A 22,901-nucleotide genomic window follows, 5' to 3' on the forward strand; every position below is an offset into this window, starting at 1 on the left:
AGCAGAGTCCATTTCCTGGGTTGTTATTGGTCTACTTAGTGTCTCAATGTCTTCTTGTTTCAACCTGGGGAGGTTGTGTGATGTCAGAAAGTCCTCCATTTCATTCAGGTTATCTATTTTGTTTCTATATAGGTGTACATAGTAATCTCTGATAATTTTGTATTTCTTCGGGGTCATTTGTGATTTGATCTTTTGTATTTCTGATTATGTTTATTTGGGCTTTTTCTTGGTCATTCTGATCAATCTTGTTAATTCTTTCAAATAACCAGCTTTTTGTTTTGTTCATGTTTTGTACGATATTTTTGTCTTCTGTATCCTGATTTGGGCTCTTATTTTGGTGATTTGGATTCTTCTATTAAAGTTGGAGTTTTGGTAATCTTCTCTTTCCTGCTCCCTTGGGTTATCTGTTAGGCTCTCCACTTGTGATATTCCGTTTTCTTGATATGTGCTCATAGAGATACAAATTCCCCTCTGAGAACTGCTGTCAGGGCATCCCAGAGGTTTTGGTAAGATGTTTCTTCATTTTCATTTATTTCCAGGAATCTTTCAATTTCTGCTTTGATTTCAGTGTTGACCCAGTAGTTGTTCAGCATCATGCTATTTTGTTTCCTGTCTTTGTGGGTTTTGGGAAAATGTTGTTGGTGTTGATATTTATTTTTATTCCACTGTGGTCTGAAAATATTCATGGCAAGATTTCAACCTTAAGGAATTTGTTTATGCTTGATTTATGGCCACAGATGTAATCAGTCTTGGAGTATGTACCATGTGGTGATGAGCAGAATGTATATTCTGTGGTTGTTGGGTGGAGTAATCTGTAGGTATCTATTAAGTCCATTTGGTTGAGTGTCAAGTTTAGGTTCTGGATCTCCTTGTTGATTTTTTTCCTCCATGATCTATCTAGAGCTGTCAATGGGGTATTCAAGTCCCCTGCTATAATAGTGTTAGAATCAATATCTTTTTTTTTTTGAGTTGGAGTCTCACTCTGTTGCCCAGACTGGAGTGCAGTGGCTGCTCCCGGCCACCGCAGCCTCGACCTGCTGGGCTCCGGCGATCCTTCCGCCTCAGCCTTCTGAGTAGAAAGAATTACAGGCACGCGCTACCACGCCTGGCTGATTTTTTAATTTATTGTAGAGATGAGGTCTCGCTGCCCAGGCAGGTCTCGAACCTGAGGGCTCAGGCAATCTACTCACCTCAGCCTCCCAAAGGCGCGGAATTACAGGCTGAGCCACCGAGCCCGGCTCAATATCTTTTTTTAGTTTACTTAGTAGTTACTTTATAAATGCTGGTGCTCCTGTGTTTGATGCATATATGTTTAGGATGAATATTTCTTATTGATGGATTGAACCTTTTATCATTACGTAGTGTCCTTTTGCATCTTTTAAATTTTTTGATAGCTTAAAGGTTGTATTGTCTGATATTAAGATTGTAACTCCTGCCTTCTTTTGTAATCCATTTGCCTGGAAACTCGTTTTCCAACCTTTAACTTTGAGTCTGTGTGCATTCCTTGAAGTGACATGAGTCTCCTGGATGCAGCAAATATTGGGCCATGTTTTTTTATCCACTCCTCTATTCTGTCTTTTCAGTGGTGCATTTAGTCTATTCACATTCAGGCTGATTATTGAAATGTGGTTGTTTATCCCTGTCATGAGGTTCTTATAAAGTTTTTCCTTTGTTTGCTTGTTTTCTTTTGGCTTTGGGTTTAATGAATGAGTGTGTTTTCAAGTTTCTTGTTGCACTATATTATCTACTGAGTCTGTGCTCTGCTGTTGGGAAGTGTGTGGTCAGTCTTTTTCTTCTTTCTTCTTTCTTCTGTGCTTAATATCTTTTTACATGTCTCCTGTAGAGCTGCTCTGGAAGCTGCATAATCTCTTAGGGATAGGATGTCTGGGAAGGATTTTAATTCTCCTTCACTGATGAAACTGAGCTTGACTGAATAGGAAATTCTTGGTTTAAATTGTTTTTCTTTGAGGACTTTGAATATAGGGCTCCAGTCCCTTCTTGTTTGTAGTGTTTTTGCTGATAGGTCTGTTGCTATTTTGATTGGTTTTCCCTCGTAGGTAGTCTGATATTTCTCTCTTGCTGCCTTTAGGATTTTTTCTTTTGTGTCTACTTTGTGTAGGCGAATTACCATGTGTCTAGGGTTTGGTCTTCTCATTTGATGTCTTGTGGGGGTTCTCTGTATCTCTTGTGCTTGGCTGGTCACATCTCTGGTGAGATGGGGAAAGTATTACTTCCTGAAATACTTGCTCCAACTTGTACTCCGTTTCCCTTTCTTCTTCTGGGATACCAATCAGGTGTAGGTTTGGCCTCTTGATATAATTGCACATCTCTTGTAGGCTTTGTTCTTTCTTTCTGAATCTTCTTTCTATGTTTTTTAATAGATCGGGTTAATTCCATGTTCTAGTCTTCAAGTTCTGAGATTCTTTCTTCAGCTAGATTAGTTCTGCTTTCCATGCTTATCATCTTGTTATTTATTTCCTGGATGAAATTTTTTATTGCCAAAATCTCTGTTACACGTTCTTTCAGTGTTGTATCTTGTCTTTCTTGAGTCCTATTCACTCTTTCCATCCATTCCCTAATCCCTGTCATATTCTGGGGACAGTCTTTGGTGACTTCCATTTTTTGGACTCCAAGGTCTGATTTTTCAGGAGTTTTGTCTTTGGTACACTTGAAATTACCTGAGGTCTTCCTTTGGCTCTTCCTTATTTGTGACAGGTCTCTTGTTTTTCTCTTTAGTTCTGTAATATTTAGTGTCAGTTGGAGAGGCATTTCCTTCTGATGTTTGCTCAGACCTCTATTCTTCTCTGATCTGGGCTCTTGATCTGTTCTATTTTGAAATAGGATGGTGGATGGGAAGCTTTGCTATCTCTTATAGTTTTCAAACTCAAATAAAGTGGGGAATGGGGTGCTAAGAATCAGATACTACTTGCAAATTAAAGTGTTCACTTATTGAGGTGTGTGTTCCCTGAGACCCACTCCCCACTACCACTCTATATGATGATACAAAGCAGAAACCAATCAAAAACAATTGAACACATGCATACATACTCCAATACAAACTGGAATAACAACAAAGCTAAACAAAACAATCAGCAACAAAAAGACCCCCAAGAAAACTAAACAGACACACACATGCCTAGCACAAAGTGAATAGAGAAGAAAAAACAGAAAGACCGAAGGGGGGAAAAAAGGGTGGTGGGGATTCAGGTCAAACCCTCACACGTCTATTGACATACCCCTTAAATTATAAAAAATGAATATAAAAAAGACCCAGAAGGACAAAAGAACAAAAACCAACAATACAACAAAATCGAAAGATAAACACTCAATCATTCACATAGACACACATGAACAGAAAATGACAAAAGAAGAAAGAAACAAAAAGAAAAGAAAAAAATTCTTTTGGAGGGGATGCAGATCAAACCCTCCCATACACATTCATGCACAAAGGAAAAATATTTTTAAAGTAGATGAACTAAGAAATAGTCAAAAAAATTTTTTTTAATTAAAAAATAATTGAAAATTTAAAAAACCAAAACCAACCAACCAACAAACAAAAACCTGCCCTCTTGTGGCTGTCTCTGTAATTGTTCCTCTAATCAGATCTTTCCTGCAGAGCTACCTCTTTCACTCTTTGCTCAGGGAACAAAGCAGGGAGAGAGGAGCGACAGTGGAGGTGGGTGGGGTGCAGGCTTCCCCTCCCACTCTGGTATGGTCACGGAGATCTCTTGTGGGGAGGTACAGGACTGTCTCTTCCCAGGTATGTACTCTCACTGGGGTGCCACAGCCAGACCTATCCTGGAATGGAGCTCTCTTATTGCAACTGATATCCCTCTCAGTCGTGACCCAGCTGTGTGGGTCTGACGCTGACGTTCAGAGGATTGCTGGGAAGGAGAGGGTTTAGGTGACCCCAGGACTCACTACTGATCTCTTTTGTTCTCTACTGGTCTGTGGTGAGCAAGTCGGAGCACTTTCCTGCCCTGCCTTCAATGGTGGTGGCATGCCTCTCTTGTCCTCTTCCGTGGGAGATTGCCTCTGGACTCTGTCCACAGCCCCTTCCAGCTCCCTGCCAGGTGGTGTGGGAACGCCTGGGGCAGTAGTGTCTCCCTGCTGCTTTTCCAAAGGAAACTTCTGTTTGTTTTGAAAAAGCAATGGTGCTCTGCTTCTGCCACCCGGGAAGATGCAGGGACGAAGTAGAGAAGCTGCAGCACCTGCTGTTGCACAAGGGCCTGGCCCCCTGCTTACGAGCCCCACTTAGTCTCTCCCAGCGTTTTCTTGCCGGGAGGGTTTGTTGATTTAAAAAAAGAACAGAAAAGAAAGAGAAAATGGCGCTCGGCTTCTGCGTCCCGGGAATCTCTGGGGTCCAAGCCCAGACGCTAGCCACCAAGAGAGCCCTGGCTGCTAGCTCCCTCACCCTCCCTCAGTCAGCCACTCGCATGCCTACTCGCTCAGGAGCACATACGCAAAACTTCCCATACGCTTACTCACTAACACAGGGACTCGCGTAGTCCAACTGGCTCGGCCGCCATCTTCCCCATCTCTCCTCCAGTTGTTTTTAAAGACTGTCTTTGTAAGGAGGATAGAAATATTTCTGTCATTATATTTGTTTCCTGTAATATTTCCTGAACCTTTTTAAAAAGTCAGAAGATGCTGGACTCGGTGGCTCAGCCTGTAATCCCGCGCTTTGGGAGGCTGAGGTGAGTGAATTGCCTGAGCCCGTGCGTTCGAGACCCGCCTGGGCAACTTGGCGAGACCTCATCTCTACAATAAATCACAGAAACTAGCTGGGTGTGGTTGCGCGCGCCTGTAGTTCCAGCTACTTGGAAGGCTGAGGCGGAAGGATCGCCGGAGCCCAGCAGGTCGAGGCTGCGGTGGCCGGGAGCGGCCACTGCACTCCAGTCTGGGCGACAGAGTGAGACTCCAACTAAAAAAAAAATAAAAAAGTCAGAAGATTATTTTTCAAATGGTCTGTTTTTTCCTCCACTTTGTTTCTCTCTAGAAGACACCAAAGAACCTGTTGGAGGTCTCAAAAGTCCTGATCTTGCCATTTGCATGATGACTTTACCTCAGCAGGTAGAAAAAGTAAGTCAGCAAATAGTGGGTAAAATTATTCAACTTTTATTTTGTGTAGTATTTAAATTATATGTAAGTGCATTTATTCATTGTTATTAAATACATCAAAGCAAGACTGTCTCTTAAAAGTGTGCTATGGATTGTGAAATTATAACCCTGCAGTGCAGCATTCTTCTTTCACTGAAATTCTACTATTACAGTGTAGTAACATGTCCAGTAATTTCAGGCAATGAAACTTTCATCTCATAAACTGCTTTAACAAATTATTTTTAAAAACAGTGGTGAAAATGTTCTTAAATATACAAATATAATTTTGCTGTAATATGCTTTTTCTGTACATATGGGAGTGCCCCCAAAATGTATATGCATTTAAGAGATGCTTCCTATTTACTACCTTTTGAAGTTGAATTAAATTATGTTAGCAATGTGTAGTATGATATCTGCTCCATTGTACTGCTACCATTTTCTTTGACTGTCCTGGCTGTTGTGTGGTGATGCTTAAATTCATTTGATTAACACCATCTTTTGTGTGAACGTCTTACTTAAGATGTGTATACATATTTTTGGCACCCCCGTATATGCACTTTTTGTATTATTTATTTTCTCAAAACTCTATACATTGAATTTCCAGGTGGAGCATAGACATTTCCAATTATTGTAACAATACTTTTAAAAAGAGTTCATTTTTCTGATTTTATGGTTGTTTTTACAGGATAATTAATAATCATGTAGTGACAGGTATATGTAATTTACAATATGTTTGTCTACTGATATCATCTTGTCTTTGTGCCTTAACAGACTCAATAGCTAAGGGCGATGGGCCAAAGGCAGTTTGCACAGTATAAAGATCTGGTCGTAGCAGGACTAGGAGTACATTTCAGTGTTTGATTTCTCACTTACTTGTAGACTGTTGTTACTCTGGTTAAGCAGGTGATATGAAAATTGAAATACTCAAGACAGTAATACCTATTTGTTTCACCTGTTTTCTTTTGGGTATTGTTAATTTTAACAGCATTCCACAGAAGACATTCAGTGTCAAAGGGAAGACCCGTTGGAGACAAATAGGGAGAAAAAATTGACTGAACAGAAAAGGTAAGAATGGATTGTAACTGACTTGGTTACCTCAGTGAAGCTTTCATCTTTTTCCTCAGAATTTACAATACATATTTTATGGTGGCATTATCAATCTGTGAAAGTGTAATTTCAATGTATAGTTATGGTACAAAATGATTTTTGGTAAATGTACTTCTACGTTATGGTAAAGTGAAATGAATAATGATATCTTAAATGCCTTTTGTTCTCTCATCATCAACCTTAACAAAATAAAATAAAGCCGTAAATAGACTGAAGTCCATGTAGCTGCCAATTAGAGAACCACCTGTCCACACTGATTCCTTTTTTTTTTTTTGAGTTGGAGTCTCACTCTGTTGCCCAGACTGGAGTGCAGTTGCCGCTCCCGGCCACTGCAGCCTCGACCTGCTGGATTCTGGCAATCCTTCCGCCTCAGCTTTCCAAGTAACTGGAACTACAGGCGCGCGCTACCACGCCCGGCTAATTTTTTGATTTATTGTAGAGATGAGGTCTCGCCAAGTTGCCCAGGCGGGTCTCGAACCCACGGGCTCAGGCAATCCACTCACCTCAGCCTCCCAAAGGCGCGGGATTACAGGCTGAGCCACTGAGCCCGGCTCTGATTCCATTTTTAATGAATCAAATAAAGAACTGTAACAAATCCTATTATATATAATCTTGCATTGCTGTGATATTACTATGCACCATCCATTAGGGCTATGATATATACATACTTTGCTGGCTAGTTTATTATTGCTTAAAGGAGAGCTGAAGGCAGTTGTTTTTTTTTTTTTTTTTTTTTGAGTCGGAGTCTCACTCGGTTGCCCAGACTGGAGTGCAGTGGTCGCTCCCGGCCACCACAGCCTCTCCTGCTGGGCTCCGGCGATCCTTCCGCCTCAGCTTTCCGAGTAGCCGGAATTACAGGGACACACAACCATGCCCGGCTGATTTTTGATTTATTGTAGAGATGAGGTCTCACCGCCCAGGCGGGTCTCGAACCCTTGGGCTCAGGCAATCCACTCACCTTAGCCTCCCAAAGGCGCGGGATTAACAGGCCGAGCCACCGAGCCCGGCTTGAAGGCAGTTTTAATGTGTTACAGTTTGGGCATGATTTCTTAATTTTTAGAATTTTAGAAGTTCTAGAAATTTAGAATTTTCTTGGATAAGAGAAGCAACATAATTATATTTTCTTTCTTTTCTCAGTACACAAGTTTGTTTAGTTTTTCTGTGGATCACTAACAAAAAATATATTTCATGTCATGTCACTTTACAAGTAATGTAGATATTTCTATTCATAAAAACTAGTCCTTAGGAAAATTACCCAAGAAGAGAAAAAACAAAAACTCACTAGTCTTTTCAGTTTCAAATGTGACGGTGGGCTCTTTAGTGTTCTGTGCAAAGTATCTGCCTCTTCCACAGGTAAAATTTGGGTCCTGGCTAACATCATGTATCTTTATTTTAGATTCCATTGTTTTTGTTACTGAGCAGTCAACAGTGTTTAAATCTGGTGTTAATTCGTTTAGATATATATTTACTCTGTTACTAATTGCTATGGAGACAAATGCAAACAGATTGCAATTATGAGCTAAGCAATACAAAAGATTAGAGAATGTTTAGACTTTTAGATGGCTGAGCTTTAGATCACCTGTACATTAGATAATGCCAAGAATATCTTGCTTTCTAATCGCCTATTAATTGTTATTTATAGCATGACTGAACCCTTTTTAAATCCTGAACATACCACTCCTCATTCATTTTGTGTGGATACGAGTTCAGAAATTTCTAGGTAAGAATTTTTACCTACTATACCATTTAAAAATAGTCATGTTTTACAAATAAATAAGGGAATGAAAATATACCTACTGTACCATTTTGAATTAATTGCTAAACATTTTGACTAAAAATTAAGAGAATAAGTGAACTCTTGCTTAAATAGGAGGAAATACAACACAGCTTTACTTCAGAAAAATTTTACATAATTAAAATCAAGTTCCTTGCTACTTGTTGAAAGCATAACCTGTTCTTAAAATAAGCAGATTGATTGTAATGTCTGTTTTTCATGGATTTGCCAAATAAAGTTTTGTTATTAAGCATGTAAGATGTCTGATGAAAGGCAAATATTTTTGCTGAATGGGAATGTGTGTAAACTGAAATAAATCTAAATGCAGTTTAATGAATTATTTTCTTTTTTGGAAACAGTTATCAATTAATTTGAATCTGCATGTTCCTTAATTTAGTTTATGAAGTTTATTTGCTTAGGAAATGTTGAGTATCTGCTGTATTTAAGGAATCATACCCAGCTATTATTCTGTTTATTTAAAAAACAAAACAAAACAAAAAACAGCTGGGTATAGTGGTTCATATCTATAATCCCAGCACTTTGGGAGGTTGAGGTGGAAAGATCACTTGACGCCAAGAGTTTGAGACTACCCTGGGCAACATAGTGAGACCCCCATCTCTATTTAAAAAAAAAAAAATTTAGCAGGGCATGGTGTCACTTGCCTATAGTCCCATCTACTTGGAAGTCTAAGGTGGGAGGATTACTTGAGCTTAGATCTTCAAGGTTGACCTATGATCGCACCACTACACTCCAGCCTGGATGACAGAGTGAGACCTTGTGTTTTAAAAACAAAAAACTTGTCTTGATCTGTTGTGTGTCTGTCTGTCTGTCTGTCTATCTATCTATCTATCTATCTAATCTAATCTAATCTAATCATCTTTCCCCTGTTTCTCTACCCCTTTCACCTCTTCCTCCCTATCCTCTCTGTCCCTAGACTGCAGTGCAATAGCCATTCATAGCTTATTGCAGTCTCAAACTCTTGGGCTCCAGTGATCCTTTAAAACCTCAGCCTCCTGAGTAGCTGGGAATACAGGTGTGCACCACCATACCCAGATAATTTTTGTATTTTTTTGTAGAGACATGGTCTCCCTGTGTTGCCGAGGCTGGTCTTGAACTCCTACATTCAAGTAATCCTTCCATCTTGTCCTCCCAAAGTGTTGGGATTGCAGGCATGAGACACTGGTGCCCAGCCTAAGTTTTCTTTTTCAGCCTTTTTTTTTTTTAATTTTGAAGATGTGGGGTATAATTCAGGAGCAATTTTGTATAAATTTAAACTCTGGAAAGGAAATGGTTGCAGTACTATTGTTTCACATTTATTTATTTATGTATTTATTATTATTATTATTATTTGAGTAGGAGTCTCACTGTGTTGCCCAGGCTGGAGTGCAGTGGCAGGCTCACAGCCACCGCAGTCTTCACCTGCTGGGCTTGGGTGATCCTTCTGCCTCAGCCTTCCAAGTAGCTGGAACCACCATAGCTGCCACCACACCCAGCTAATTTTTTTGCTTATTGTAGAGACGAAGGCTTGCCAAGTTTTACAGGCTGGTCTCAAACCCCTGGATTCAGGCAATCCTCTCACCTTGGCCTCCCAAAGTGCTGGGATTATAGGCGTGAGTCATCGTGCTCAACCTGTTGCACATTTAATAATGATAAATAGTAATTTGCTCTACCAATTAAATAGAATTAAACTTTTAAAAAATTCATTTTCTCTAGTTTTCTTAGCTATTCTGAATTATTAATTTTAGTCAAAAAACTTTTTTTAAAGCTAAATTACAAAGTCTATACACTTAGAATGATTGCACAGGTTTCAAACGCAAATGTGTACGGGCATTAGGCAAGTAAAATAAATGTCAACTATTCTGGGTTGTAAGGTCATAGGGAGGGGACCATCACTGACTAGACAGTACATGCCTCTTAATAAAGGCATAGAGATGAAAATTGTGCTGGTGACAGATGTGTCTGTTGGCTGATGGGTACTAGAAAGATAAGCTTTAGGGTTTAAATTTCCAGAAAATTACCATAATAACTTTTAAATTAGATGAAAAAAGTGGGATCAAAATATTTAGATCATAAACATTCAATTTATTTTTTATTGATTAATGTGTGTTTTTTATTTAAATACGTTCCATATAGTGCACAGATTTCTACATTTAAAGACAAATCTTCTTCAGTTCCACCTCTGGTATCAAATGGAGTTAATGTTGCTTCACAAACGCTTGCCCCAACACCTCGGAAGACCCAGAGAAATGAACGCAGGGCTCAGTTAACAGATTCTTCAGATTCTGTCAGGCAGATGCTCCAAGATGAAATGTTTAAGTTAGTTCAGGTGAGCACATCTCTATATAAGTAAATCTACACAAGATACATGATTAATAAACCTCCAGAAACGGACAAGTTAAAATTAAGTCACAAACATTTCTCTGCTTTGATCTTCATGTGTCATTCAAAAGTTAATAACTCTAGGGCCTGTAGTCTAGACTAAGCTACCTGCTTCTCACAAAGTCTTCTTTTTACTGAGTTCTTTGGGATGCAGCTGCTCATAAAAGTGAGGTGGGAGGTAATCAAACCAGACCAGTGGGCTCCTACTCGGAAGCAGAGTCTGCTTTCCAACCCAGGGCATCACATTATATTTCTTTTTCACCGGCCAAATTTTGGTTTTAGTTGAAACTGTCAGCTGCATTTCAAATTACTGTTCACTTTGACTTCCATCATCTTTTTCTTACCTGTCTATCCTTTTTTCTGTCTACCAACAATTTTCAATTATCTCCCTTTTTAAAAACATTAATTTCCCTCAAATCTAAATCTCTGCTCATTTGCTCTATATTCACTCATGTATTCTTTATGTGATGTAATAAAACATTTTTATATTGGTGATTCTTGGCACCAACTTTCTCTTTGAACTTAAAGGCCCTGATGAGAATACTTTTTTTAGTATATCCCCCTGTCCCATGAAACCTATTGAAACTGATTTTATTCTTATTCTCCCCATCCCTTTTTTCCCTTTTCTGTTTGGTAATACCACCTGTTCTACCAGCTTAAAGTTTTAGAAATATTTATCAAACTGTGTCTTATGAATCACTTGGGGACTTTTGTGTTCACTGTCCTGTGTCTTTAACATGTTCTCCAAATAATTCTGTTGCATACAAAAGATTAAAGAATCACTGTCTTCAAAAGTCATCTTTGCCTTATTTCACTACCCTTACCCAGTGTTTTACTATGCCCTCTTGTCTCTTTTGCCAGGACTTTATGTCATTGTAGCCACCTGCTATTTCTATATCTGTAGCCAACCTTAAATTCCTAGCATTTCATACTTTCATACTTGTATTTTCTAGGATACTTTCTGTAGATATTATTTTAATAATATTATTTACCTATTTAAAAATCTTAAGTAAATTTCTTTTACATGTTTATATGTTATATAATATCAGTATTTTGTTGTTGTTGTTGTTGTTGAGTCAGGGTCTCACTGTGTCACCCAGGCTGGAGTGCAGTGGCATGCTCACAGCTACTGTAACCTCAACCAGCTGGACTTGGGAGATTCTGTTGCTTCAGCCTTCCAGGTAGCTGGAATCACAGGTGTGTGCCACCATGCCCAGCTAATTTTTTGATTTGTTATAGAGACGAGGTCTCACCAAGTTGCCCAGTCTGGTTTTGAACTCCTGGACTCAGACAGTTCTCTAACTTCAACCTCCCAAAGTGCTGGGATTACAGACATGAGCCCCTGTGCCCAGCTTGATGTCAATCTTATTTTAAAAATATAAAGAGGCCATGCATGGTAGTTCACACGTGTAATCCCAGTGTTTTGGGAGGCCAAGATGCTAGGATTGCTTGAGTTCAGGAGTTTGAGACCATCCTGGGTAACATAGCAATACCTTGTCTTTACAAAAAATGAAAAACAGCCAGACATGGTGGCATGTGCTTGTAGTCCCAGCTACTCGGAAGGCTGAGGCCAAAGGATCACTTGAGTCCAGGAGTTCAAGGTTACAGTGAGCTGTGACTGGGCTACTGTACTCCTTCCTGGGTAAGAGAGCAAGACCTTGTCTCTAAAAAAAAAATTGTGTGTGTGTTTTTGAAGAGAGTGAAAGAAAATACACAAAAATGTCAATAATAGTTATCTTTGGAGGAAAGATTATGAGTGATGCTTATTTTATGTTTTAAACTTCTTTTTTTCCCCCCTGCAATAAGTGTGTGTTTCTTCTATAATTGAAGGGAAACTACATTTAAAAAAATTCTGCAGTGTTTCTCAGTTGATTTGTTTTCTCAAGTGCAGATTCTTCTGTTGGCCTTCAAAGACCTCACTGTGAGCCTTTACCTTCCCTCCTTTCCTACCTTACTCTCACAAGTCCAGTAGATCTCAGAGTTGGACCCTGGATCAGTAGCATCAGTATCACTTAGATTTTGAAAATACAAATTCAAAGGCCTGCATCCCAGACCTGTTGAATCAAAGTGAGGATAAGTGGCTTAACAAGTCTGCCAGGTGATTCTGATGCATGCTGAGGTTTGTAAACTACTGCACTAGCCTGTCTTCTCATTATCCCTGCTATAAATCTCCTGTTCCAGCCAATGTATATGCTTAGAGGTTTCCAAGGTTTTCTGTACATTAAAATAACATGGTCATCTTAACAAATACTGCTCCTGATTCACATCCCCGGACATTCTGATGTTGTTGGTATGGAATGTGACCTGACCATTTGGACTTTTAGATGCTTCTCAGGTGATTCTAATGCACAGCAAAGTTTGAGACCCACTGGTGCATGCCTTTCATCCAATCAGCCCCTCCAAGGGAATTTCCTGCTCTTCACCTGTATACTACTTTCTGCTCTCATGTTTCTTGAAAACTGTTCAAAGCACACTCATTCTGGGAATCCTTCTTTATCCCACTACATTAGTTCACTCTTTTGATTCCTGAAATGTTTATGCAAACTGATTTGCATAGTCCCAAGTCTCGTGTTAGTGTTCATATGCCTAGTTGACAGGGAACTACTTTTTTCTCTATATCTTTTTTAAAAAGTCTCTTCTGGCTATGCCTCCTGCTCAGCATTCATGAGTCTGACAGATACTGAGACAAAGGTATGTCTGTTATAGAATATTCACGTGATTACTGTTGATTCCTTAGATTGTTTTCATTATATTTTAAGATATCTCTTTGCTTTTTGTTTTATTCTAGCTACAACAGATCAACTTTATGAGCCTAATGCAAATAGTAGGATCATCCTTTGCTAACTTGCCAGATGTACAACAACTTTTACAGCAGTCTCAGTCTGTGCATTTGGAGGGAAACCAAATATCAAACCTCACAAGAGGATGTGGTGATGTTGGAGACAGCAGCAAAAATCTTGAGAGATTTTTCATTAAACGGCAGTCCGCAGAACAGTATACCAAAGAGCCTTGCCAGAGCAGCCCACACTACCATGAAGGAACTATCCAATCTGACCAAAATATTGATGGAAATATACAGGTAATACATGTAAAAATACTATTAATGTCTTAAGGTGTTCGACCATTGTTGCTTTTTTTGTTGTTCGAGTGAATAATTTTTAGCAGGTATAACATTCTACTCCCTCCAAAACATACTGAATATCTTTACAAAAAGGGAGTTTCTGATATATTCTCAACTTACATAATATGTTTTTTTCTTCCAGAATGTTCCACATGGAAATACTCCTTTATGTCAATTAGAAGTCCAGCCTCAGAAGACAGAACCAACTCCAGCATCTCAAAATTTACCACCCACTTCATTTTCTCCAGCTCCTGCTGAAAATACTCACTTCTACCTTTTGTCCGCACCTTTAGTTCAGAAGACACCTAGACTTATCCCATCTGCAAAAACTTGTAGTACTAGTGATGGTTTTCCTTTGCTTCATTTTCAGTCTAAGCATGAATTTAAGCCCCCTTTCTTAAATACAGGAAGAATCCCACAAGTTCCCTTCAGGCCCCTGCTACAACCAAGGGAGACTCAGGGCTTTTCTGATTCCTTCCAAACTGCTGTTCCACCGAGAGTACTACAAACTACTTCAATATCTCATTTGAATTTAAGCCAGTATAATACTGAAGCCATTAAAAGTGCAGTTGAGCAGAAGAAACAGGAAGAAATTGAAATTACAGAAATTCCTAAGCATGTGAACTTGGATCAATATGTTAGACAAGAAAACTTGACACCTCAATGGGATTCTTCAGTACGTATGGAACCAGAAAAACTAGTTGATGATAAGCCAAGACTCCTTGAGACTGCTCCTCACAATTCCTTTGGATTTCCATTATTACATCTACAACTTAAACCTCTGTATATACCTTCATCACCCTCAAGAGCATCAGTTACATTTCCCCCAATACCTATCAGAACTGTAACAGAAGAAAGATACCCAAGACTATCATTGCTTCATTCATGTCTGTCTCCTGAAAATATGGTAATGAATTTTTGCATGGTGATGCAAAAGCAGTATGCGGCACATTTTTAATACCTTAAGTACTATGTGTTCAATGAAAAGCTCTTGCACATTAAAAAATACGTCTATTATAGAAAATAGTGTATAAAAATCAGGTCTAAAATAATAATTATGCATTTTAAAGGTTTTAAGTCTTTCCATCAATAGTAGAATTTATTGAACTCCTTTATAAATATATGTTCTGCTCAGAGAAGAAAGAAGTAAAATAAAATTACCGAGTGTTCTCGTCCATGTGTGTGTAGAGAGTGAAAGCAAGTGATTGTACATATTGTTTGAGATTCCTCTCACCTTGGTCTGAGCCACTGCGCCCGGCCTCTTAGTTTAATTTAAACAAACTTTTTTCTCAGTTTTGTGTTTGTAACTGGGTTTGTAATTTGTCACTCTTAGTCTTTGTTTGTTGTAGTGCAAAAAGCCACAACTTATCCCACTTGAAAACCTCATTGCATTTAAACAAAGCCAACAGAAACTAACACATGATTTATTTGAGCAGGGTGATACTGGGCACCTTCAGCTTGTAAAGGTCAAAATGAAACCACCTGAAGGAAGACAAGGACAGGACAACAAAAAAAGGCAAGTTTTAAATGAAATTTTATTTGATAATATTGTGTACTAGCACATTTACTATTATGTACAATCATGTAGTCATAAAGACAGAAGTCATCTGGTTCAGCCATCTAGCCTATATGCAATGGCACGTTAAATTTCCTTGTCAAGTGTCATGCATTTGAACATATGTGTAATAAGGGAAATTACCATATTGTGAGACAGATGCTATCATTTTTTCCATTTTATTAAGGAGTTATTTTTCTACCATTCATAGACTAGAAGATTATTTTACGTGTTTCTATAATAGGATGAGCAGTCATCATTTGCGGTACAAATGTTTGGTATCATGCTGTATTCCATGTACAGTAGTCCCCCTTATCCCCAGGGATACCCAGTGGATGCCTGAAACTGCAGAAAATAGTACTGAAACCTATATATATATATGTTGTGCTTTTTTCTATAAATACAAACCTGTGATAAAGTGTAACTTATAAATTAGGCACAGCAAACGATTAACAGTAATAACTAATAACACAATAGAACAATTATAACTATACTGTAATAAGAGTTATATGAGTGTGCGGTCTCTCTTCTCTCTTAAAATATCTTTTTTTTTTTTTTTGAGTCGGAGTCTCACTCTGACACCCAGGCTAGAGTGCAGTGGCATGCTCACAGCCACCGCAGCCTTGACCTGCTGGGCTCAGGTGATCCCTCTGCTTCAGCCTTCCAAATAGCTGGAACCACAGGCATGTGCCACTACACCCAGCTAATATCTTGATTTATTGTAGAGATGAAGTCTCACCATGTTGCTCAGGCTGGTCTCAAATCCTGAGCTCAGGTAATCCTCTCATCTCTGCCTCCCAAAGTGCTGGGATTATAGGCGTGAGTCGCCATGCCTGGCATATCTTCTTGTACTGTACTCACTTAGTTTTGGACCACAGCTGAACTCTGAAAACTGAAACCTTGGAAAGTAAAACTATGGATAAAGGAGAACTACTGTACTATTCAATACTTTTGAACCAATATTCATTGTTATGCATCTTACCATATTCTCCAGAGTCTTCTAGTAAGAATGAGACTAGGTGATGTAAATTATTTCAGGTCCCTAAGAAATGTGTATGTAAAATGCAGAACTGTGACTTCTAATGAAGAGCACTTCTTATATGGTTTTTTATCCATAATTCATCTTCCATACATGTATTGATTGACAGATTATTAGAGTCTAGAAGATACTTTCAAAATTTCACATTTATCAAACTATAAAATCTATTCTCAGTACTTTCTTTCCAGAAATGGTCCCTTCCTTCCATTTTTTCCAGGTATTTCCTCTTCTAAGTAAGTATTCCCCTTAACATTTTGAGACCTCTTTTTCTCTGCTGGGATTTCACTGAGGTGACTAAGTGTGCTTAATGTCTTAAGATAGGCAAATGTGGAGGTATCTGATAAGATTTCTGGTACCAGCTTCAAATATGTGGAAAAGAAAGTTTGAAAATGTGTGAAAGGTATTACCCTATCCTGAGATTTCGGTGACTGACACAGAATAGTTCAGTTCATATATCTTTGATTTTTTTTGGCTTATATTTGCTTATATACTCAGGCATAATCTCTTGGTAATGAAATGCTGTTGAGAATAATTTATGAACATAATTTTGATAACTGTCTCCCTATGTAGCATGATACAAATGAAAGTCAGATGTTACTATAATAGTAAAAAGTATGTTTTATGCTATTGCGTTTAACAGGCAGAGAAGAGCTGAGAAAGAGTTGAAAGAAAAAAGATCTGAGGAATTGAGGAGAAAATCAAATGTGACTTTTCGATCAGAGGATTCCATCATTGATGATGATGATTCAGAAACTGTTAAAAAACCCAAGGTACAGAACAGCTACTATCGATTGTTCCCTGATTTTTATGAACACAGAGTTTGGTATGTCTCTGTGGCTAGTCTAATTGCTGGAAGCTTCTGATTGTGATTAGAAGGATGATATTCAGTACATAAATCCCTGCTGCTTCCCTCCATAGAACAGTAGACATATAGTTGAGAATGTGAAAAGCAACTTGGTGGCAAATCAAAAACTGCATTTCAGAGCATCTGCCTTAGTGACTTTTTAATATTTAAAATCACTCTTTGCTTTTTTGTCTAGGATACCTTAATGCATGTTATTTGGGCATCTTCTAGTATAGTTTCTGCTATCTTTGAGGTTCCTTAAGGATTTTCCAAACATAGTTTTGTTGTGTAACCGATATTTCAAGTCAGGTCTTTTTAAACATACCTTCTAAATTTGGTGACTTTTTAGTAGCTATTTTTGCAACAAAGGCTTAAAATAACAGAAACATAAATTTGTTTACACTGATTTTTAAAAGGCATGTTTTTTCAGTAAGCCCTCGAGCATGTCTGGAGGCACTGAAAAAAAAATGTTTATAGAGTCCAATTAAAAGTTTTGACAGCATGGGGTGCAATTTGAGTATCAAAGCTACTCTGTGTAGAGAATTACACATAGTAACTTTACATACATTAAACTGGTAATGGTCTTTTTTTCTTGAGTTGGAGTCTCACTTGGTCGCCCAGACTGGAGAGCAGTGGCACGTTCTTGACCACCCAAGCATTGACCTGCTGGGCTCAGGCTATCCTTCTGCCTCAGCCTTCCAAGTAGCTGGAACTACAGGCATGCGCTACCTTGCCTGGCTAATTTTTTGATTTATTGTAGAGATGAAGTCTCACCAAGTTTCCCAGGCTGATCTTGAACGCCTGGGCTCAGGCAGTCCCTTTACCTTGGCCTCCCAAAGTGCTGAGATTATAGGCTTGAGCCACCACACCTGGCCAATAATGTTCTTATTTATTGGTTGATTTGTGGATTTCATGAGCTCTTTTGTAGAGTTACTTTGATAGAATAAGTAGTTATATCTAGAATGATAGAAATTAAACCTTTACCTAAGAATTCAACAGTCTTCATTGCTATTGAGTTAATCATAAATTAATTGTTTGCAAATTTATCTAGGAACAAGAATATTGTGATTTCCAGCCTGTGGATGACTTCGAAATTCCTTTTGGTAGGTATATGTATGATTAATGTTTATGTATAAGTTTAGAGTTAAAAATCAACTTTTTAGAAATATTTTCAGGAAAAAAGTGAAACTAAATTATGTTCATGTTTCTTTGACAAGGTGTGTATGTTTGTTTTGGTGTGTTATTCAATAGAGCAGTGACTGATGAACTATGACCTATAGGCCCGATCTAGACTATGCCTGTATTTTTAAATCAAGTTTTATTGAAAGAGCTATGCCCATTTGTTTACATACTGTCTATGATTGCCTTCACACTGCAGCGTAGTGGAATAGTTGCAACAGAGACCATATAGCACACAAAACCTAAAACAGCAGTCCCCGACCTTTTTGGCATCAAAGACTGGTTTCATGGAAGACAGTTTTTCCATGACTGGGGCGTCAGGAGTGGGATGGATCACCAGGCACTAGATTCTTATAAGAAAAGCACAACCTAGATCCCTCACATGTATAGTTCACAGTTAGGGTTCATGCTTCTATGAGAATGTAATGTCCCCCTGATCTGACAGATGGTGGAGCTTCACTTGCCTGCCTCTTCTGCTGTGTAGCCTGGTTCCTACTGGTCCGCTGCCCAGGGATTGGGTCACCTAACTTAAAATATTTCCTAATTGGCCGTTTACAGAAAAAGTTTGCCAACCTCTGCAGTAGAGCAATGCAATTAATTAGAATCTCAAATAAGATATGAGATCTAAAGGAAAATTATGGAAGAACATGCCTAGGTTTGAATTCATTATAGAAAGTACATACACATTAAAAATAGAGTTATCAGATGGGCGTGGTGGCTCATGCCTGTAATCCTAGTACTTTGAGAGGCCAAGAAAGGTGAATCACTTGAGGCCAGGAGTTCGAGACCAGCAAGACCTTGTCTCTACAAGAAATAATTTTAAAAAGCGGGGTGTGGTGATACATACCTGTGGTCCTAGCTACTCGAAGGCTGAGGCGAGAGGATTGCTTGAGCCCAGGAGTTCAAGGCTGCTGTGAGCCATGATTGTGCCATTGCACTCCAGTCTGGATGACAGAGTGAGACCCTGACCGAAAAAAAATGAATCAGACTGTGTGTGGTAGTTCACATCTATAGTCCCAGCTACTCAGGAGGCTGAGTCAAGAAGATCGCTTGAGCCCAGAAGTTCTAGGCTGCTGTGAGTTATGCTTGCACCACTATACTCCAGGCTGGGAGACAGAGCAAGACTGAATCTTAAAAAAAAAGAATCAGGCTGGCTGCAGTGGTTCACACCTGTAGTCCTAGCGACGCAGGTACTCCGGAGGCTGAGGTGGGAAGATCACGTGAGCCTAGGAGTTGGAGGCTGCAGTGAATTAGGCTAGCACCACTGTTCTGCAGCCGGGGTGACATAGTGAGACCTTGACTCAACAAACAAAAAAGATAAAAGAATTACTTCAGAAAAGAAAACTCACTTACAGTCAGTGATTTTATTTAATTGGTCAATTTATTTCTTGCCCCTGAATGTATGTGATCCCTCCTTCTCCTTAGCAATTCACACACACATTCTCTCTCTCGTGTTCTCTCTTGTGCTTAGAGAGCCACTCATGCTAATAGTTTCAGCTCTTAAATTTTTTGATGATACTCAAATATATAATCCCTCTCATCTTTATTTTCTGCTTTCACCTTAAATTCAAACTTTCCTGATCTCCATTCCCCCGGCATTCACTTCGACCCTGCCCTCCCTGCCCTGGTTCTCTGCTCCTTTCTCAGTGCTACTGCCCTGCATCAGGCCTCAGCTTCCATAAACCAAGTAGTCATTTCCTAAGTCACCTGCTTAACCTCAGTCTCTCAGCTTTCTAATCCATCTGCCATTCATCTTTCCTACTCACTTGCCTTAAAACCACTTTCTGGTCTTGACTGGGCTCAAGCAATCCTCCCACTTTGGCTTCCCAAAGTGTTGAGATTATGGGAGTGAGCTACCATACCTGGCCTCCTCTTTTTCACTCCTCTTTTTTTTTGCCTTGGGGTCTCATTCTGTCAGCTGGAATACTGGCATAAACACAGCTCACCACAGCTTCCGCCTCCTGGGTTCAGGCCTGAGCTCCTGCCTCAGCTTCCCAAGTAGCAGGGATTATATGCTTGCATCACCATGTGAGTGATCTCAGTCTCCAGCCCCACCCTTCTCCAAAGGCAGGTGAGTTGGGGGCTGAGAGTTCTAACTCTAACCATGTGGTTGTTTCCTCTGTGTGGTTCCTTCAGGCCCCATCCTGAAGCTATCTGGGGGCTTCCCAAGGGTCATCTCATTAGTATAAACTTAAGTATTATCAAAAAAAGCTCATTTTAATAACAAAAGATACTCCTACCAGGAAATTTCAAGGATCTGAGGATCTCTGTGCCAGGAACTGGGGACAAAGACCAAATATATAGTTTTTATTATACTACAATGTGCATAATTGATACTCTTACTCTTCCTGTCTTCCTGGGTGATCTCCCAGGAAAATACATGTCAAAACCAAAACTCCCACTGTAGACTTTGGTCTTGGTTCTATTTCCTGGGAACTTTTCCACTTATGTAGAAATTACCTCAAGCATGGCATATGAAGACTAAATTTGTTATCTCTACCCTTCCCCAGCTGTTTTTTTCTCTTGTTTTCTGTCTCCATTTGTGTTAATACCAACCTAACCCCAAAACACATATTATTCTAAATTCTACCTTCCCCACCCTCGTCCAGTAACTAATTCTTGCCTACCTTACCTCCTTTGTAATTCTTAAATTGTCCTCTCTCTTCTATCCCTCAGTGTTACTAAGTGCTCGTTTAAACTGCTGTGGCAAGCCTCATCTACCTGATTGCATTACTTCAGTTTTATGCATGCACTGGCTGAATGGTTTTTTACTAGAACATCAGTCCAAACACATCACTTCTCCACTTAGCTTTTACTGGGTCTTCATTAGCCAAAAGAATATCTAGATTTCTAATCTGGACATAATGTCTTCCACAGTATTGGCATTGATTCTACCATGTCTTGGAGATTTAACTTATATACCACTGCATTCCTGAAGTCTGTTTTGATAACACATTAACACCCCACCCCGTATTTCTCTTCCATTGAGTTAGGTACTCTGCTTCTGAGCTCCTGGTAATATGTTAGCTTCTCATTGATCACTTCCAATGTTTTGTTATATTTAAGAAATGCTGCAAAATGATAATACTTCAGCTGGATTGCATTTCATGGCCTCTGTAAAAAAGAAAATTATAGGAAGTCAGGATGCAAGTACAAACACAGAACCAGGTAAAATGCTGTTTCGCTTTTTTTTTCATTCGTATATTTTGACATATTTAAAATATCTAGGCGTTTTCTTTAAGGCAGTGATTTAAAAATTTTAAATTATGTGTTTTTAGTAACTCATCCCAGCTCTTTCTCTCCAACGCTGGTATATACTTTAGAAGTTGAATTTATGATAACTGAAGTAAAACATAATAGATACTTTTGTTCAGAACTGCCATGGACTACATTCTAAGTGAATAGAAAAAGTATTTTGAAATTGGATTCTCTGTGTCATTAATTACCTTCACTGGTATTGCATGCCCAAGTCTGGGGCTGTGGCTAGTGAAGTCGAGCTAGGAAGAGAACTGGATTGGGTCACTGTGGGAGGCATATGTAACTGTGTCCAGGTGTAGATGAAATAAGTGTTAGAGGATCTATTATTTGGAATGTTGTCTGAACAACTCCCTTATTAATGTAACTAATCATTATGAGCAGATTCTTGAAAAGTGTTCTGTTTATTGTAGCATAGTAATTCCTTTTTATGACTTTTAGTAAGCAATTTTTTAAACTATGATCACTTTTAAGTGATTTTTAAACCCTCTCTAATTTTTCTTATTATAAAATAATATTTACTGGTATTATTTTACTTTATTTTATTTTATTTTTATTTATTTATTTTTTGAGTTGGAGTCTCACTCTGTCGCCCAGACTGGAGTGCAGTGGCCACTCCCGGCCACTGCAGCCTCCACCTGCTGGGCTCCAGCAATCCTTCCACCTCAGCCTTCCAAGTAGCTGGAACTACAGGCATGCGCTACCATGCCCAGCTAATTTTTAATTTATTGTAGAGATGAGGTCTCGCCAAGTTGCCCAGGCGGGTCTCGAACCCGCGGGTTCAGGCAATCCACTCACCTCAGCCTCCCAAAGCGCGGGATTACAGGCTGAGCCACTGAGCCCGGCTACTGGTATTATTTTAAAAATATATGATCATTGTAGAATATTTGGATAATATAGCAAGTTATAAAGAAGATGAAAATTAACTATAATCACACCACCTGGCAATAATATTTTGGTATTGTTTTTCCTTTCAGGAAAGTCTTTTGTGCATTTTACATAGTTAGAAACAATATATAGTACAGATGTCTTTCTTTACTATCTGAACTTAGATTGCCCAGATATTATCACTGTCTTCCCATACTTTTCCCTGAGAGTTTAACCCTCATCAGTCTCGGTGTTGTTTTTTTCCAAGTACCTTGGGACACTTAAATTATAGTGTACCTCTAACATATTGTTTAATTGGTTATTTGCATCATAGTGCATGCTTGCTGCAATGTTGAAGATAATTCGTATCTAATACATTCAGTATTACTGCATACTACATGGAAACTAATGAATCAAATAAATGTTAATTAAAAAGTGATATTTGAGCCAGGCTCAGTGGTTCAGCCTGTAATCCTGCGCCTTTGGGAGGCTGAGGTGAGTGGATTGCTTGAGCCCGTAGGTTCGAGACCCGCCTGGGCAACTTGGCAAGACCTCATCTCTACAATAAATCAAAATGAGCCGGGCTTGGTAGCGTGCGCCTGTAATTCCAGCTACTTGGACGACTGAGGCAGAAGGATCGCCGGAGCCCAGCAGGTCGAGGCTGCGGTGGCCAGGAGCGGC

The 22,901-nt window shown here is 39.1% G+C and overlaps 1 protein-coding gene across 1 annotated transcript in view; it reads left to right on the plus strand.

Moving 5' to 3' along the window:
• CUNH5orf42 (chromosome unknown C5orf42 homolog) overlaps window positions 1–22,901 on the plus strand; it is a 115,845-nt gene that overhangs the window by 36,439 nt on the left and 56,505 nt on the right. The window contains exons 14-23 of the mRNA XM_008055533.2: window positions 5,000–5,082; window positions 6,086–6,165; window positions 7,850–7,927; window positions 10,115–10,307; window positions 13,149–13,439; window positions 13,624–14,388; window positions 14,831–15,001; window positions 16,720–16,845; window positions 17,971–18,022; window positions 21,165–21,266. Of these exons, the coding sequence (XP_008053724.1) occupies window positions 5,000–5,082; window positions 6,086–6,165; window positions 7,850–7,927; window positions 10,115–10,307; window positions 13,149–13,439; window positions 13,624–14,388; window positions 14,831–15,001; window positions 16,720–16,845; window positions 17,971–18,022; window positions 21,165–21,266 (1,941 nt within the window). The remainder of the gene's footprint in view (window positions 1–4,999; window positions 5,083–6,085; window positions 6,166–7,849; window positions 7,928–10,114; window positions 10,308–13,148; window positions 13,440–13,623; window positions 14,389–14,830; window positions 15,002–16,719; window positions 16,846–17,970; window positions 18,023–21,164; window positions 21,267–22,901) is intronic.

This window comes from Carlito syrichta, unplaced genomic scaffold, assembly GCF_000164805.1.
Source record: "Carlito syrichta isolate Samal-C Ts95f unplaced genomic scaffold, Tarsius_syrichta-2.0.1 Scaffold301873, whole genome shotgun sequence".
NCBI classification, from domain to species: Eukaryota; Metazoa; Chordata; class Mammalia; order Primates; family Tarsiidae; genus Carlito; species Carlito syrichta.